Below are 17,326 nucleotides of genomic sequence, written 5' to 3'. Positions count from 1 at the left end.
AGTGGAGGACACAGATTCTAAACAAGTAAAGTATATTGACAAAAGCTTACAGATTATGATAACAGCCAGAAAGGCAATGAGAGGGTGGTGAGGTAGAAAATAAGGGCATGCCAGATGAAATGAGGTAACTAGGGCAGGCTTCTCAGAGGAGGTGACATTCGCACTCAGAAGAATGAGAAGTTACCAGACAGAGCAAAGGCTAACAAAGACTATTGCAGGCAGAGGGAAGAGAAAGTGCAAAGCCCAGGGGCTGGAAAGAACTTGCCATGTCCAGAACGTGATGGCTTAAACATTCATGATGCAAGTAGCATGAGAGGAGGCATTGCCTGGTTGGCAAAGTTTATGGCTTCAGGACTTGGTTGCAGAGGTGCTTAGATGTGTAGACAAATCCCATAGAATGGGCACAGCATTCTTCCTTGGAGCAGCTAAGTACTCTGCCTACGATATAGAAGTCCCCTCACAAGCAGTTCTATGTGACATCCCTAAAGGTAGACTCTGGATGGGGCTAGACATTATCCAGCCCTGGGAGAAGGGGCCTCCACGTGGTAAATCTTCCAGCACAGGCTCGGTTGGCTGACCCAGCCTTTGGTGGCCTGCTGGGCAGCATCAAGTGTGGATAGAGTTATGGTAAGTAGAAAGCTTCTTTTCATGTCTGCCTAGTGATGAGAAGAAGAGATGAGACTGTTGCTTTTTCATATCTCTCCTGTGGACTCTTACAATTAATTCCACCATCAAGATTCGCACGCCCAAAATGTGGATTTGGGGAGAGAAATTAAGACTTTGAAGTCAAGAAAGAAAGTACAGAAAGCATTCATTAGACAAATGCTCAACATACAGGTGTCGGAATCTGTGAAAAGTAAAAAGGTACTCGGGGAACCATTTTAGGGAGAAAAAAAGAACTGGAGTAGAGATGGCTACTTCAGCTTAGGAAAGTAAATAAATAAAATAAGAAAAGGTAGTGTTAAAGCTTTGAAAGGAATTTTTTCATCTGAGGGAGATTAGGAATAATGAAATGCAAACACAATAGTTAATATGTCTGTTAGGGGGCTTCTGTTTCCTTCCAGAAGATGAATAAGGGGAATGGCTTTTCAGGTTATCCTACATGACTATCGTTGGAGTGAGCTCTGAGTTTGCAGCCCAGATTCCTTTACCAAACAAATGCTGGTTATTAGATGCTAGAGGCAAAGTCAGATCTATTCCAAGGCCACAAAGTTCCTAAGTCTCCGCTAGGTCTTCACAAATGAACCTGACAACACTGAAATTTCTAAGGAGATTTACTCCAGCTGTAGCAAATCCCCGATAAGAAAAAATTTCCCCAAATGAGTCAGTCACACAGGAGGTAAGTGAGACATTCTTTGTGGAGTCAGCATGTCAGCTGGAATATGCCCTTCATACAAAAACCCCAGCCAGAAGACCTGGTGGTTAGCTGGGGCTTGTCTACAGGGCAGAACCCCGACACTGAAGGGAAGGGGGGGTGTTAGCTGCCTAACTGTGACTGGGTCGCTTTCCCCTCAAGCAAACTGGATAGGAAAATCCAGTTTTTCTAAGAAGTTGAAGTAAGGACTGATTATTTACTTCACAGAAGGACTCACCAGAGGGGTCCTTTAAATAACAAGCTCAGAGGGCTTCCCTGGTGGCGCAGTGGTTGAGAGTCCGCCTGCCAATGCAGGGGACACGGGTTCGTGCCCCGGTCCGGGAGGATCCCACATGCCGCGGAGCTGCTGGGCCCGTGAGCCATGGCCACTGAGCCTGAGCGTCCAGAGCCTGTGCTCCGCTAACGGGAGAGGCCACAACGGTGAGAGGCCCGCGTACCGCAAAAAAAAACACAAAAACCAAGCTCAGAGAGAAACTGTATGATATGATTGATTTATATGAACCTTTTCCAAAAATGCCTCTCTTCACTATATGTGTACGTAGTTATGTAAGGATGTATTTGCAGCTGGCCGCATTACCCAAAAGGATTTGGGTGGTATATCTGTTGAGTAAATTGAGGCAAGTTTATAGCTATGACATGTGCTGGGTAGCCTTGCTTCATCTCTGATTCTGTTAATCCCCTAGATTACTCCACAGGTGTTTAGGCAACCAGATAAAACCCTCCACTTCTGATGAACAAGCCAGTGGGATGTCAGGGCCTTTTTTTGTCCTTCCTATAGAAATTGGCAACACAAACACTGGAGCTATCTGGTAGTCTGTAAAAACATTTTTTTTAAGTATTCACTGAGTGTGGGCCATGTCCCTGGTATTATTCTAGGCGCTCCAACAAGCTATGTCTTATTTAGTCCTGACGGTGATTCTGTGAGATGGATGATGATTGTCACGATGACGATGGTATTTTTTATCTGCAAAATTTTGAGAGCTAGATTATTTTTCTCAGCTCTTCTACTTTGGAAAAAATTCTTTATGGGAGTATCGTTATTTTATATATTTTAAAGAAATGCAGGCTCGCTGTATACAATTCAGATAATAGAAGAAAGTAAAAATTACAAATTATCCCACCATCCATATATATATTTCACCACTGTTAATATTTTAGCCTATATTCTTTTTTTTTCAATTTCTTTCTTTCTTTTTGGCTGCGTTGGGTCTTCGTTGCTGCACGCAGGCTTTCTCTAGTTGTGGCGAGCGGGGCCTGCTCTTCCTTGCGGTGTGCGGGCTTCTCATTGCGGTGGCTTCTCTTGTTGCGGAGCACGGGCTCTAGGCATGCGGGCTCAGTAGTTGTGACTCACGGGCTTAGTTGCTCCGCGGCATGTGGGATCTTCCTGGACCAGGGCTCAAACCCATGTCCCCTGCATTGACAGGCGGATTCCTAACCACTGCGCCACCGGGGAAGTCCCTATTTTAGTCTATATGCTTTCAGACTTTTTCTGTATGTATATGCAAGGAAATATATATACCTATATATATTTTAAAGCATACTTTTTTAAAAAATCTACTTTTTTTCAACATAACAATATATCGTGGACATTTTTCCTTAAAAGCAAAAAAAAAAAAAAAAAAACTAGACCTATAGCACTTTCACTATAGCAGTGGAGTATTCCATTTTATAAATATCCAAAATTCATTTACCCGCCACTGCTGTTGGACATTTAGACACAATGCTGTTTATAAACAAAGCATCTTTTCACTTTTCACATGCTTTTTAAAATATATACACACAAAGATGCATCTACATCTTTGCACAATTGTCTGATTATTTTCCTAGGAAAAAATCCTAGCCGTGGGATTGCTAGGATCAAAGGATGTGTACATATTAACTCTTTTCACATTTTTGCCAAAATGCCTTCCAAAATGTTTGAACAGATGTACATTCCCTCTTATACTGCATCTCTGCTCACTTGCTCTGTCTCTTAGAGAAAGTCGCTTCTGCACTACGGCTCAGCTGCTTCTCCTCTGAAATGGGTGTGAAAATACAAGAAATCCCCATGAACACTCATGAAGCATGTGCTGGGACACTTTATATAGATGATGTGGGTCACTTAAATTTCAGAAAAACCCTAGGAGAAAAATTCTAGTAGCCCTATTTTGCTCTTATTTTCCCCATTTCTGAGGCTCAGAAAGGTTGAGTGACTTGCCTGAGGGGACCCAGCTAATAAGTCTGAGCTGGGATCCAAACCCTGTTCTGTCTAATTCAGGGATGAGTGTGGGCTAGGGGGACACTGGCTCCTCCAGGCGAGCTGGGTAATGTCTGCTCCATGGATATAGGTGCTTCTCCACCGTTGTGCACCCTGGTGAAGAAGGCATCACCATTACCCAGCTGAGAGTGACTGTCCAACAGTTCTTACCTCATCGTGGAAATACAAAGGAGGGGTTTTCCAGAAGGTTTGGGGGAATTTCCTTTGAGAACAAGCTAAGTGTCTTTTCACTGTTGTTTTGAAAGTGAGGAAGCACATTTTCAAAGTCAGCACCATCTCCCACACTGAAATCACAAGACCTAAACAGATTCCCCCACCCACCCCCGCCTTTCCCAATCTGTGTCCATCTCTTCAGAGCTCCTGGGGGAAAACCCTGCCATCTCCTCTTCTCTGGACTCTAACCAGCTTCTGCGATTCTTTGGACTGTAGGATTCCAGCCCTCTGGGGTTTAAGAATGAACTAACCCTGGTCTGCTCCATATACTCCCTTCGAAGGCCTATTTATTTGGAAGTGGCTGAGCCATCTGAAACATGGCTCCCAGGGGCGGTGGTGAGGCCTCAGGCCACTCCAGCTCAAACAAGCCACTTCTGCAGGCCACCGGCTCCCACAGATCCTGTGTGTGTGGCACATCCCAGGGAGGGTAGCCTTCCCGGTCCCTCTCTTTACCCCAAAAGAAGAGATTTCGGACATGTTGTTTTAACAGGTTGATGCAAAATAAATAAACAGGGAGAGAGAGGGAGATGGATGGTTTTCAGTAAATAATGGTAGAGTGGCCAGCAATTTGAGGGAGCTGGTGGGGAAGAAATGTTCCACGTCAGCAGTTGTGACAGGAGTATTCCCTGGGAGCCAGACAAGGAGCCCAGACGCAGGACAGTGAGGATTGCCAGACCACACACCGAAGCTGAAAATGTGCATCTGTACTGATAAAATGGCACAGCAGGTGTGCCGTCCCGTGAACCTAGCCAAGGATGTCTTTGAGGTGTCTTCCCCAACCCGAGCCAGTTTGGTTCTGTTTGAAATGAACTCAGGCCTCAGGGTGGGGAAGGCAGCCCGCTCTGCCTCTTGCTGAGACTAATAGTTATATGCTCAGAGATGCTGGGTCCCCAGGGACTCACCCCCTGCTTTTGGAAAAAGGTTTTTTAAAAATTTTATTTATTTATTTATTTTTGGCTGCATTTGAGTCTTCGTTGCTGCGCACGGGCTTTCTCTACTTGCCGGGAGCGGGGCTAGTCTTCGTTGCGGTGCGCAGGCTTCTCATTGCGGTGGCTTCTCTTGTTGCGGAGCACGGGCTCTAGGTGCACGGGCTTCAGTAGTTGTGGCACATGGGCTCAGTAGTTGTGGCTCACAGGCCCTAGAGCGCAGGCTCAGTAGTTGTGGCTCACGGGCTTAGTTGCTCCACAGCATGTGGGATCTTCCCGGACCAGGGCTGGAACCTGTGTCCTCTGCACTGGCAGGCGGATTCATAACCACTGTGCCACCAGGGAAGCCCCTGGAGAAAGGTTTTTATTGCCTTATCTAATGTGGTGCTGACTCCTTTTAAAAAACACATTGTTAACTAGATAGACACTGCTGTTGTGAACTTCGCAGAGTCGTCTCAACGAGGCAGGTGGCCCACGGTTGGGGAGTCTTTGTCACTAAACGTTAAAGAGAAGAGCAAATGACCCAGGAGAGAACTGAACTTGGGGAAGAGGCAGGAAAATAAACAAATCTCTCTGAAACAGCCCCCATGTGCCTGACTCGGTGCCTAGCACCTTCCTTACATTTTTTCATTCCATCTCCATCCCAATCCCCTGAAGTGGATATTTTTATCCTCATCTTACAGATGAAGAAATTGACGCTCAAAGGGGTTAAGTAACATGCAGAGACACAGAGCTAAGAAGAAAAGACTAAGATTCAGAGAGATCATAATGGAAATAAAAATGGTGCTACGGCACAAAGAAAAAAATATTTGAGACATTAGATAGAATGACGCTACTGCTCTTATGCGAGCAAGAGATAAGGCCTTAAAGTCTAGCCATCCACTGAGGTGCTCGTTCTGTGTGGCTTTCAGAAAGCAATGCAACCTCCTATATCTATGTTTGCCAGTCTCTACAAGCAAACGTAAGTGCCCTTTGATGAATACGAAACACCTGAATGTCTAGAAGTGGATGGAGGCACCTGAGCTGGAGGGAGAAAATAGTCCTTTTCATCTCCTAAAACTGGTCTTTTCTCATATGTGCCCCTTTGTGCCACCCGTACCTAGGTATGACTTCATTGAGATTCGGGACGGGGACAGCGAATCCGCAGACCTCCTGGGAAAACACTGTGGGAACATCGCCCCACCCACCATTATCTCTTCGGGCTCGGTCCTCTACATCAAGTTCACCTCCGACTACGCCCGGCAGGGGGCAGGCTTCTCCCTCCGCTATGAGATCTTCAAGACAGGTCAGTGTGGTCATGGGTGGAGAGAAGATGGGACTCTGCCCTCTGTGCCTGACCACGGGGTGCTGTGTGCGGGAACTACGTAATAGTTATGTGCTCATAGATGGAGCCCAGTGGGTTGACACAGGTGGTAAGGGTTCTAATTTTATCCAGCCTAAGCAAGTTGATGGAGGGAAGAGAGGTTCAAGGTGAACCTGGAGACAGCCTGAGGTGAAAAGCCAGTTTAAGTTACCAGCCAATTTAAGAGGGCGAGCTGCCAGGTTAGTGCTTGGGTGCAGCATGTTGGGCAGGTAAACATTGTTTGTGGCAACGAAACAATAGGAGAACCTGTTACATAGAAAAACACTTTTGGAAAGAATTTGATTTTTGTGTGTCTTTTTAAAAAAATCACAATAATCTTCATGGTAAAAACAAAACTTGGTTAAACGTCCTCCTGATTACTTCATGATTTAACACAGCCTTTCTTTGGAATTACGTGGGACGGAAGGACATCATCTTTTCAGTGTTAGGAGTCTCTAAAAATCTTACTATGATCCACCACCACCACTACCACCAACAAAGTCACGCAGTTGCTTTTACACCCAAATATGGCTCCTAGGAATTCCCGTTGCTGTTCCACTGCATCACGTCTACCCATTGAACCCACACTTCCTAAATGCCGATGAAGCCAACACCCTGATAAAGATAGCAGAAAGAGAGGAGAAGCACATTGCCTTTCTTTTAAGTTGACCACTTGCTTTCCATTAGGTCCCCCTTAGATTACTTTAGATCCTGAGAATATGGGCCAACGCTTAATATCCATAACTGGGTAGAGACAACTTTGATTCACAAGTCGCTGGTTCAGCATCTCCATGGAAGCACTCCAAGCAGCGTGCCCTTCCCTCCCATGTGTGAGCTCATTATCTTGAGGCTAAGTGAAGTTTATCCTCCAGTTCTCCCTTCACCCCTGCCCATCCCCCCACCTCAGGGGCTCCCACCCCATCTACGACTGTGTTTCCCTCGCCAGCAGCCCAAGTTTTACAACTCATGGACAGAGTCTGCTGAAAGGGGAGGCTGTCAGCCTTGTCATCGAGGGGCCCAAGTCCGGCGCCTGTTGAGTTCAGTGTGAGGGGAACTATTCATATATATTTTCTTTTTCGCCAAACAATTCTTGAAAGGAAGTGGTAGCTGCTGAAAGCACTTTTTATATCCACTCTGTCTAAATATTTGCCAGATTTGTCTGCCTGAGAACAAGATCGTAGAATCCAGTGAAAGGTTGGAGCCAGAGTGGGAGCCGGGAGCGTCCCAGGGCACGAGTCCCAGGAAAGACCGTCTGCCACGGGTCGTCATGCAGCTGACTACATGAGGTCACAGGGACTGACAGTCTGTGTGTCCAGTGGCTCGGGCTGGTGTGAGGCTCCCAAATCGCCTCATCCACATTCCCCTGAGTCCTGTGTGAGATTCAGATTAGTCAGTGCCACTGGCACTGATGGACCCCTCATTATGCCATCCTCTGCTGGGGACTAGTGGGGAGAGAGAAGAGAGGAAGGAAGGAAACGGGGTGTTTGCCCTCTTCTGGTTGGGGAGACAGTGTGTAAACCCACAGCACAGAGCAGATGCACAGTCTATGTTATTGGATGAATGTGTAAATTGACAGGTAAATTGCAAGGTAAACTATTGTTATAATATGAGGCAGAGTGAATAACTGTGAAGGTATGATTAACATGCTATGGATGTGAAAATGAGGGAGCTACTGAGTGGCTTGCCGGTAGGTTACCTGGGAAATCTATTAGGTAGCTAGGTCCCCAGTGCTAAAGCTGCCATTCAGCTCCACTGTGCTGACCATGAAAGGAAAACAGCTCCAAGCAAGGGCATCCAGGGAGCTAGCCACCGGAAGTCAGAACAAGGGTGCGGAGGACCATTCCAGCTCATCTCTGTTTCATGTTTCCCAACTTAGTATTTCACAAAGGATGGTGCCACATCCTCCAGAAATCGACACAAAAACGTGAATGTTAGCTCTATCCATCATGCAAATGTGAAGAGTCGATCTTAAAAGACAAAACACACAGAGGGTATCGTAACTCAGCATTGCTCTTTTGAGGACAGGCTGGCGTAGGATTTTGAATGAGGCAGCATGCCTAGAAACAAAGGAGCCGGCCAAGGAAGGTGGCTTGGGCATCGAGAAGTGGGGCAGTCTACTTTAAGGCCTGGGATTGCCTACAGAAGGAAGAAAAAGATTACTGCAGCAGCGGGAGGTAACAGGCCAACAACAGCCATTCTTCTGGGGAATGTAAGAAAGAGGTGAGAGCCCAGTGGCCTCGGCGCTGTTCACACATGCCATCATGCCCATTGGAAAGAACAGCTCTCAGCCTGAAAGTCAACCCTCATAAAGCACGTATATGTGCAGGGGGCGGGGTGTGCCAAGTTCAAAACTGAGAAGTTTAGGAAGATGAGCATTCTTCCAGGTGCCACGTCCCACACCCAGATCTCCACTGTTGGAGCCCTGAGAGAAAACACACAAAGTTATGTCATCCACAGAACATGAAAGAAACGCATGAACATGCTGAAGAAATCTAAACAAACACAGTTGTGTTTGCTAGTCAGATTCATAAAGAGAGAGAAGGGGGAACTGTAAACAGATACACAACTGTACAGAGGACTCTGGAAGCCTTCGACAGCACATCGCCCAGGCGGGGCTCTGCTGCAGAGTTATACTGACAGAAATAAACTCACAATTCCGTACAGATGGGGGTGAGTGGCTGGAGAGGGAGGTTCGTGTCTGCCCTGAATGAAGTGGTTTATGAAAGAGTCTGTGTATGACCAGACGGTCCACATAGAAAAGGGTAAACCAAACAACTCACTGACTTAAGTGATCCCAAGTCACCAAATCATAAGCAGAACAGAGAAAGGAATTTTAAAATAATTTTAAAAGTAACATTGGAAACTGAATCACTGGAAAATGTGGGGGGGTTTGTGTGTTTGTTTCCTGTCTTCTGACCAAAGTTCAAGATCAAGTTTTCTTTCGCGGTGCCCAGTGACATTTTGGAAACTGAAATCTCGGGTTATTCACAGACAGAGAAAACCTGGGATACCCCCTACTCCCACTTCCTAAATTGAAGAACTGGATTTACCTTTGTGGTCAGCCTCAACTCATCTTTGGATAAATCCACCATGTTTTCAATAGCCTTATGTGTGCAGATTCTTCTTCTGCTTGCAGAGTTATCGTACAATTTACAGTGAAAAACCACGGAGTGGGCATTTTTCATACCAGAGTCCTTTGGTATGAAATCATTCACTGCAGCCAAAATCCCCCAGCTTCTATGGACAATTTTAGCGTTGCATGAACTTGAGTATTTATTGACTAAGCTATTTTTTTAACCTTTAATCCTTTTGACACATTGCAGAAAAGCCTCTTGGATTAGGTAGATAACTGCAAGACTCAACCCTTGTCCCAGGGATGGTCACCCTTTCCTGAGATCTCTTCTCCACATTTGATATTCAGCTGCCTGCTTTCTGACACTGACCATAGTCCAAACAGCAAGATGGTACAATTATAGACGGATGCACGATTGTAATGGACAGGCTTGATTTTTCTGCATGAAAAGGATAAAACTGTTTTTCTACTTCATTCAGAATAAGCCACAGGATACACCCATGTATAGCCATATGTCAGAAGATAGATACACACTTTTTTTTTTCTTTTTGCCTTAAGGACGTCAGATTGAAAAAAATCTCTCCAGTCCATTACAGGACCACAGAACCTTGGAAACTGTGGGTACTTTAGAATCTCACATTCTCCAGGCCTCTCTTGGGCTTTCTAAGTGTCCTTTGTGGAAGCGCCTGTCCCCCATGGATGACAGGGACTAAAGAAAGATTCCACTATAAATTCCCTACTCCGGGGGGTGGGGGTGGGGGGTGATTCCCCTTGCCTTGGAAAGGAATGACAATAGGGCAAACGCTAGGAGGGAGTGTCAGGATGCCTTTTCTAGAAACAACTTGTGAATAGGGTTAATTTCCTCTGGCAAAGTGGCTGGGCAGCCATAAACCTTTTCAAAATCCCTCTCAGCCACCTGAAGACCTGCCAGCTGGCTTGGCTTTGCTAAACTGCTTCATCCTGGACCATGGAGGAGGCTTTCAGAAGCTGGGGTTCTGATAGTAAACACAAACTGGGGGAGAGGTCATCTCATCTCCTGCCTCCAGGCCTGGCTGCCCACTGGGCCACCTGGCCTCAGAATGAAGGTGGAACGCAGAGCCTCTGGGATGCAGCATTAGAGAGGCTCCGAAGAAGAATCCTGAAAAGATTAGCTCTCGCCCCAGGTGTCCCGGGTTCCCACCCTGCCAAGGCTCAGTGCTGGCTGGAAGGGCGGAGGTGATGGAAGGGTGAGCAGGGATATTGGAACTTCCTGTCTGATGCTAAAAAAAAGTTTCCATCCCCTCCCCCACTTATTTGCATGGCACCTTTTCCAAGTCAGACATTTGCCGCTTTCCAGAAAGCCATCATCAATAAAGAGACTCATCGAGGGGCTGCTGCAGGAGCCACGGATAAAGACATTGCTGCGGGCTAAGATCAGTGTATTGGCATCACGCAGTTATATTTCAGTGGGATCCCCAGAGGACACTTCCTGCCAGTAAACACCTAGTTTATCGAGTATTTCTGTGTTTTTTCTTCATGCTTAGAGTGCCTACTATTCCCCTCATAAATCCTGCTCCCTTTTTCAATTTTAAAATCAGAACGTAGTGAAATCAATGCTAATTGTGCAGCATTTACATTCATCGCGTTAACTTGCAAAACTTCTGGCTCCGTGCAGCTCCCTGGGCCCGTGGTCTGGGCTGCAGTGTCCTGGGACCGTCCCAGGCGACCCTGGCAAATGGTGGCTGGGTTACAGCGCACGAGGGCCCTTTTAATGTGACTCCACCTTGAGGCATTAGGGGAGACAGTGGCTGTAATCCTTTTACGAGCTCCCTCCCGCTGCGGTCCAAGCCTGCACCAGGATGCGAATGTGCGCAGCATTTAATAAGACGCCTCCGTGAGCCCCAAGAAAGCAGACACAAGAGCTTAGGAGAGAAAAAAGGCCGTCCCCACCACAAAAGAACCAGAAGCCTTCCAAATGTCAATGCACTGCCACATTTTTTCCAAACTTGCTGCTGGAGCGGCCTTTAACATCCCCAAACCCTGCTGTGATCCACCAGCTACAAACCTCAATTGTTAATTGTCTGACCACTACAGAGCCGCTAGTTTTAATATAGTCATGACATGAATGAGACCCGAGCTCCCCTTTGCCCCTCCCCTGAGGCACCTTGGATCTTGGAGGGAGATGGGGGCACCAAGTTGGCTCTGGTACAATGGGGGCCAGTGTTGAGGTCAGCAATAAATAAGGGGTAACATTGTTTTCCCTGCTGGCAATCAGCAAGCCTTCCTTGAGGATTGAAATAACTTACATTTCTGGAGCAAGCAGCTGAGTAATTGAGAAAGAAGACTCTGTTCGTCTTTTCAAGAGAATCCATCTCTCTCTTCTCTCCCTCCCTGTATCTCACACACACTTCTTTCTACACCACCCCCCTCCCAAATCCTCCATTGCTGCTGTTACTCTAATATGTAGAGCAAGTCTGCTCTACTCCCTAATTTCTCTCCTTAAAGATGGTCTAGGCTTAATGGCTTGAAACGTTGATGTGAAAAGTATGTTGCTTCAAGGGCCACTCCAGTGGAAACAAAAACTTTGTGAGGAGGGAAATTTGGGCCCAAACATTTAAATAACCCATGTGACAGAGGCAACAGAGAAAGGCATCCTCTTCCACTCTCTTAATGCTATGGTTCTCATTTACATACAGGCTCCGAAGATTGTTCAAAGAACTTCACAAGCCCCAACGGGACCATCGAGTCCCCCGGGTTTCCCGAGAAGTACCCACACAACTTGGACTGCACCTTCACCATCCTGGCCAAACCCAAGATGGAGATCATCCTGCGGTTCCTGACCTTTGACCTGGAGCACGACCCTTTGCAGGTGGGAGAGGGAGACTGCAAATACGATTGGCTGGACATCTGGGATGGCATCCCCCATGGTGAGTGATGGTGCCATCACCAGGCACTTCTCAGTAGCTTCGCCTTTGCCTGCTAATTGCTTTAGGAGCGATAAAAAAAAAGAGAGAGAGAGAGAACAAAGACTTTAAAGTTCTTCAGGGTTTACCTATGACCCATGATGACTTTCTCTTCTTATCCTTCACCAAGGATGACTTCAGATACATTGTAGAAAGACAGTTTTCTCTCTTGGAGATATTTCTTTGGAGAAGGATAGGAGTAGATACTTGGATGAGGATGAGAAAACCTATAGGTAATGTTCTTTTCTGCTCCAAGTCATCAGGCTTGCCATAGAGAGTGACTCAGTGACCACCCTCTATGCCCAAATAGGACTCTAGAGCCAGATTGACTAAGTTTGAATCCTGGCTCTGATATTAGCAGCTCTGCAACCTTGGGCAAGTTCCTTAACCTCTCTGTGTCTTATCTGTATAAATAAGCTGCTATTATCATCACTATAATTACTGTAATTTTATTATCATTTATATAGTCATAGATGCATAAAAGGTGCATCCCCCAAGGCCAAGAGGAACCTGTACTTCTCAGGTGGAGACCAGCATAAGTCTTGGGTATATTTGGTATCAGCAAGGAAACCAGTCTTTCACTTTTGTAGTCGTTCTAAGTATTTTGCACTGTAAGGAAGACTTGATGGCTAAGCAATTTCATTTCCTGAGAAAAGCATAAGATTTAGTCAGGAAACTTGGGTTGGAGTCCCAGCTCTGCTATTTCCTAGCTGTATGAACAAAGAAAAGTCATGTGCCCTCTCCAAACCCCAATTTCTTCTTCTGTAGAACAGGCATTATAATGATAGCTTTCCAGTCCGTCTCCCAGGGCTGTGGAAACAGAATGAGGCCAGGTCAGTGAAAATACTTTTTAATGTGCAGGAAAAACATTAGCCATTGTTCTTAAAACAAATCTCTGGTTGCTCTTTTATGCCAAGGCATCCAAAGTGATGCTCCATTGAATGACTTGCAATTGTGGGAAGGGAGAATGTATGGCCAATGGGGTTTGGCATTTCCATTTCTGTGACCTCTCTTTGTCCTGCATGTCCAGTCGGACCCCTGATTGGCAAGTACTGTGGGACCAAAACACCTTCTGAACTCCGTTCGGCCACTGGGATCCTCTCTCTGACCTTTCACACGGACATGGCAGTGGCCAAGGATGGCTTCTCTGCACGTTACTACCTGGTTCACCAAGAGCCGCTAGAGAGTGAGTTGGCCGGTTGGGAACCTCTGTCCTGTCCTCCTGTCAGGGCTGTGAGGGTGTGTGGGGAAGAGAGGCTGACCTGCAAGAGAAGGAGATGGGAATTCTCCAGAATTTGCTGTGACATCTGAGCTCAGGGGATGGGAGCTGTGTCCTCTTGCTAGGCAGAGATTAATGAAAATAGGATAAATGTCAATCTGGCTACTCATTTCTTTAAAGAAAAGGTATGGGGGCTTCCCTGGTGGCGCAGTGGTTGAGAGCCCGCCTGCTGATGCAGGGGACGCGGGTTCGTGCCCCGGTCCGGGAGGATCCCACGTGCCGCAGAGCGGCTGGGCCCGTGAGCCATGGCCTCTGGGCCTGCGCGTCTGGAGCCTGTGCTCCGCAATGGGAGAGGCCACAGCAGTGGGGGGCCCGCGTACCGAAAAAAAAAAAAAAGAAAAAGAAAAAGTATGTATACCAAGAATTAGTTATTCCCGTGGAATGTCGCAGGACCATCTCAAGGTTCAGAATGAAAGGGAGGTTAGTTAGGATATTTATATCGAGTCCCCTCCTGTGCTAACATTTTTTGAGTCTGGGGCCATTTTCTTCCCTCTTCAAGCCTCAGTGACCATTGTCAAAAAACTGAGCAATTTTCAACCTCTCTCTATATACATATATTTTGACATTAAACGTCTCTGGCCCTGGCTAGAGTTTCTCTCACTAGGCTGGTACACTGCTTGGACTCTCAGTTCATTCTTCTAATAAACCCAGTTTTTTGAGCTTCTACTATGTGCAAACAGAGAAAGTATAACCCTAACCCCAGTGGTCATGGAACCTGCTGTCTTTGAACCCAGACCATCAGTCTCTTGCCCCGAGCTACATCTTTAAATCAGCTCCTCTTGGACATGTGCTTAAGATGTGCTGCCATTTTCACCAAGCAGCCCAAATGATAACTTGAAGGACTAAAGGAACACTTTCAGGATGATTGGAGCTGGGCAAATCCTGCTATGGCTGTAGACAGCTTACCACATGCATACCTGCAGCTTACCACATGCATACCTGCAGACACGGCAGCCTGGCCGACTGACGGGTTTTGTTCTGGGTTTTGCTTTTGTTTTTTCCCTCAAAGAGCTCATGAAGATTGAGTGACAAGAAAACAGTATTGTGAGTTGCACCAAGTTCTGCAAATGGCCAGTGTGGTCACAGAGCTACAGAGTAGGTTTGATACCTGAAAAAGTTTGCTGGTCCTTATCTGACACATGCACACACAAATATTGACCAGTGTCCATGGGATCCATAGGAAGGACAGCAATTAAACTGACAGCGCAAGCCCAGGGGAAGTGACTCCTGGGTCCATTTGCCCAGACAGGTGGTGCAGGGTAATACAGAGTGACACACTTTTGCTTACAGAGAGGTCTCCCAAAGACAGGTATTTATTGCTTTGTAACATCTGTCTTCTGTGCCAGAACTCATGAGACAGTTGAGTGAAACAAAGAAAGAAACAAAAGTGCCTCCTGGGTGTTTATTAATAAAGCAGGCTTCCCACGATGTATCAGCCCACCCAAGTCTATCATGCGTTTACCTGTATTTCAATAAGAGTGCATCTGGAAACTGTGAGCATCCGTAGCCTGTAGCACTAACAGTTCTTGTGCTTCAGATTGTATTTTTAATTTGTATGATGATTCTTATTTATCCACAGCCTGATTTCTTTTAGGTCAAATTTAGTTCCTTTCAGACCCAGAGGGGGTGTCAATCTCTGTGACTTGGCGTAGTTGTTTTTAAAATGTGAGTGTATAATTAGGTCTTTAAGATGAGGGAGTGCCTGCAAGGACTCATCCCTAGAAGGGAGCAGCGTTCTGGGGGTCCCAGGGGTTTAAGGTGGAGAGACCTAACTCTGCCCTTCACCATTTCCATCCCCCAGACTTTCAGTGCAATGTCCCTCTGGGAATGGAGTCTGGCCGGATTGCTAATGAACAGATCAGTGCCTCATCTACCTACTCTGATGGGAGGTGGACACCTCACCAAAGCCGGCTCCATGGCGATGACAACGGCTGGACACCCAACTTGGATTCCAGCAAGGAGTATCTCCAGGTACTGACTCAGATACCAGAGGGTGTGCAGAGTGTCTGTGCATTGGTGGGCAAGGGGGCTGGCTCCTTCGCTAGGGTGGACAAAGAAACACAACATACTTGAGAACTTCTTTCATCCATCCATCTATCCACCCATCCATCCATCCATCCATCCATCCATCCATCCATCCAAAGAAATCCATATTCCAGCCACGAATAGACTATACCAGGCACTGTGCTAAGTGCTGGGATAAAATAACAAGTCAGATGGACACTGCCTCTGCCCTTGTGAAGATTACCAGGCCTTGGAGAAGTTGCTTGGCTGGGAAGCTGTTTGCACTTTCACTATAGTTATCCAAGGAACTTCCATAAGCAGTTACAGAGCATCCTCATTCTCAGCATAGGGAGGCATCAGAGACTTAGGGGGCATTTTTCCTAAGGGCAGGCATGAGAAGCATGGCAGCTTCTCATGGTCTTTGTTGTTCGGAGGGAGCCCTCCCAGGAAGGTTTTGCCTATAGCTATCAGGAGAACACACGGGAAAATGTCACTGCCAGGAGTGAAACTCCAGTTGCTTGGATGCCCTGCAGCATCTTTTCAGACTATTGTTTGCTTTCCTTCTTTCAAGACTTGCAGCTCCTGTTGAGTAATCCTCCCTTGCACTACACACTGGTCCAGCTCTCATCCCCAGGGAAGAGCAAGCTGCTAGTTCCATGCTAGAGCAATGACTGCTTTCATGACACACGGCAGACAGCCTCGTGACCCACTGACAACCCTGTCCTAGCTCTGATGCGACACGGCGACCTCTACTCTGAGAAGGACATCGCAGAGCAGACAACAGGAAAGGGAGAATGACCACTTAGAAACTTCCAGGGAGTCCACAGAGGTTCTAACGCCCAACCCTAAGGCCATCTGTCACTATCTCTCCTCTGCTTCTCCAATAATGCTTCTCATCTTGCAAAGCTTCCAGAAAGTTCTCCTTTCTAGCCCGCATCCTGTTGATTGTAGTCCTCATTTTGGGTCCTAAACATATACTTTCTCTGATTGCTCTCCACCTGTTTATCATACACATACACAGCATTGTGTACTCCTTTAGAATGCTTAATGGTGCTGAGCACATACTAAGTAGCCAATAAATGCTTACTGAATCAAATTTTACCGGTGTGTGCTGGCTAAATTTTGATCACGCAGAGATTGCCACTAAGAAACACTGTGGTCAGCAAAGGAATAACATCCAGCAATTTCCAAATGTGCTTGGTGTGGTGGGAGGGGAAGTGCCTCAAAATGTTGGCCCTCCTCATCGGGCAAAAGGTCAGGACTCGGTGCATAAGCTTAATTGCTTGGGCAGACTCTGCATGCCCTCTGACCCCTTGGTGACCTGAGCCACTAAATACACAATGGAGTGAGGAACTGAGGGGAGGGGAAACAGCTCGGAGCTGAGACTTTGGCAACTAGGGCATCGAAAGTGAATTGGCTTGAATTGGACTGGATCAGAGCGGAGTGGATTGGATTGGATTTCGCCATTGTTCCTTTAAACCAGCATCCACGTTCACTATCCAAGGCAGGTCGTGGTTGAGTAAGAAGGGGTCATGGTTCTAGATGTTCAGTGATTCCTTTAAGATAAACATAATCCTGTCTGTTCAGATTTGCAAAAAGAAGAGAAAAGAAGAAAAAAAATCAAGTTCCAATTTCTAAAGGTGTCCAATGTAGTTCGAATAAGTTGAGTTCAACTGTCCAGGGGACGCAAACAGATACTGATCACCAATACCTGTGAGCGAGTCACAGACACGGGTTGTGAGCTAAGGATTACAAGTGTGTCCTTTGAAGAAAAAGCCAGATGCAGCCCTGTGTCAAGAGAGTCAAGGCCCCCTTCCTTCTCCGCCTGTCTTCCTCAGGTGGACCTACGTTTTCTAACCGTGCTCACGGCCATCGCGACGCAGGGAGCGATTTCCAGGGAAACCCAGAATGGCTA

At 46.6% G+C, this 17,326-nt stretch overlaps 1 protein-coding gene across 5 annotated transcripts in view; it reads left to right on the top strand.

Annotated features, from left to right (window-relative positions):
* The window catches only part of NRP2 (neuropilin 2), a 115,116-nt gene that overhangs the window by 28,683 nt on the left and 69,107 nt on the right, over positions 1–17,326 (top strand). For 4 of the 5 annotated variants that reach the window (XM_022567493.3, XM_022567494.3, XM_022567495.3 and 1 more), the window contains exons 3-7: positions 5,875–6,056; positions 11,862–12,092; positions 13,159–13,314; positions 15,209–15,378; positions 17,250–17,326. The exon at positions 17,250–17,326 is cut by the window's right edge and continues 79 nt beyond it. In XM_022567493.3, coding sequence (XP_022423201.1) covers positions 5,875–6,056; positions 11,862–12,092; positions 13,159–13,314; positions 15,209–15,378; positions 17,250–17,326 — 816 coding nt within the window. The remainder of the gene's footprint in view (positions 1–5,874; positions 6,057–11,861; positions 12,093–13,158; positions 13,315–15,208; positions 15,379–17,249) is intronic. The other variant, XM_089916485.1, reaches the window with a different exon arrangement.

This window comes from Delphinapterus leucas, chromosome 8 (assembly GCF_059928025.1).
Source record: "Delphinapterus leucas isolate spDelLeu-1000000601 "Yukka" chromosome 8, BTC_Dleu_Yukka2, whole genome shotgun sequence".
Classification (NCBI taxonomy): Eukaryota; Metazoa; Chordata; class Mammalia; order Artiodactyla; family Monodontidae; genus Delphinapterus; species Delphinapterus leucas.
This window is presented reverse-complemented; position numbering and strand designations above follow the sequence as displayed.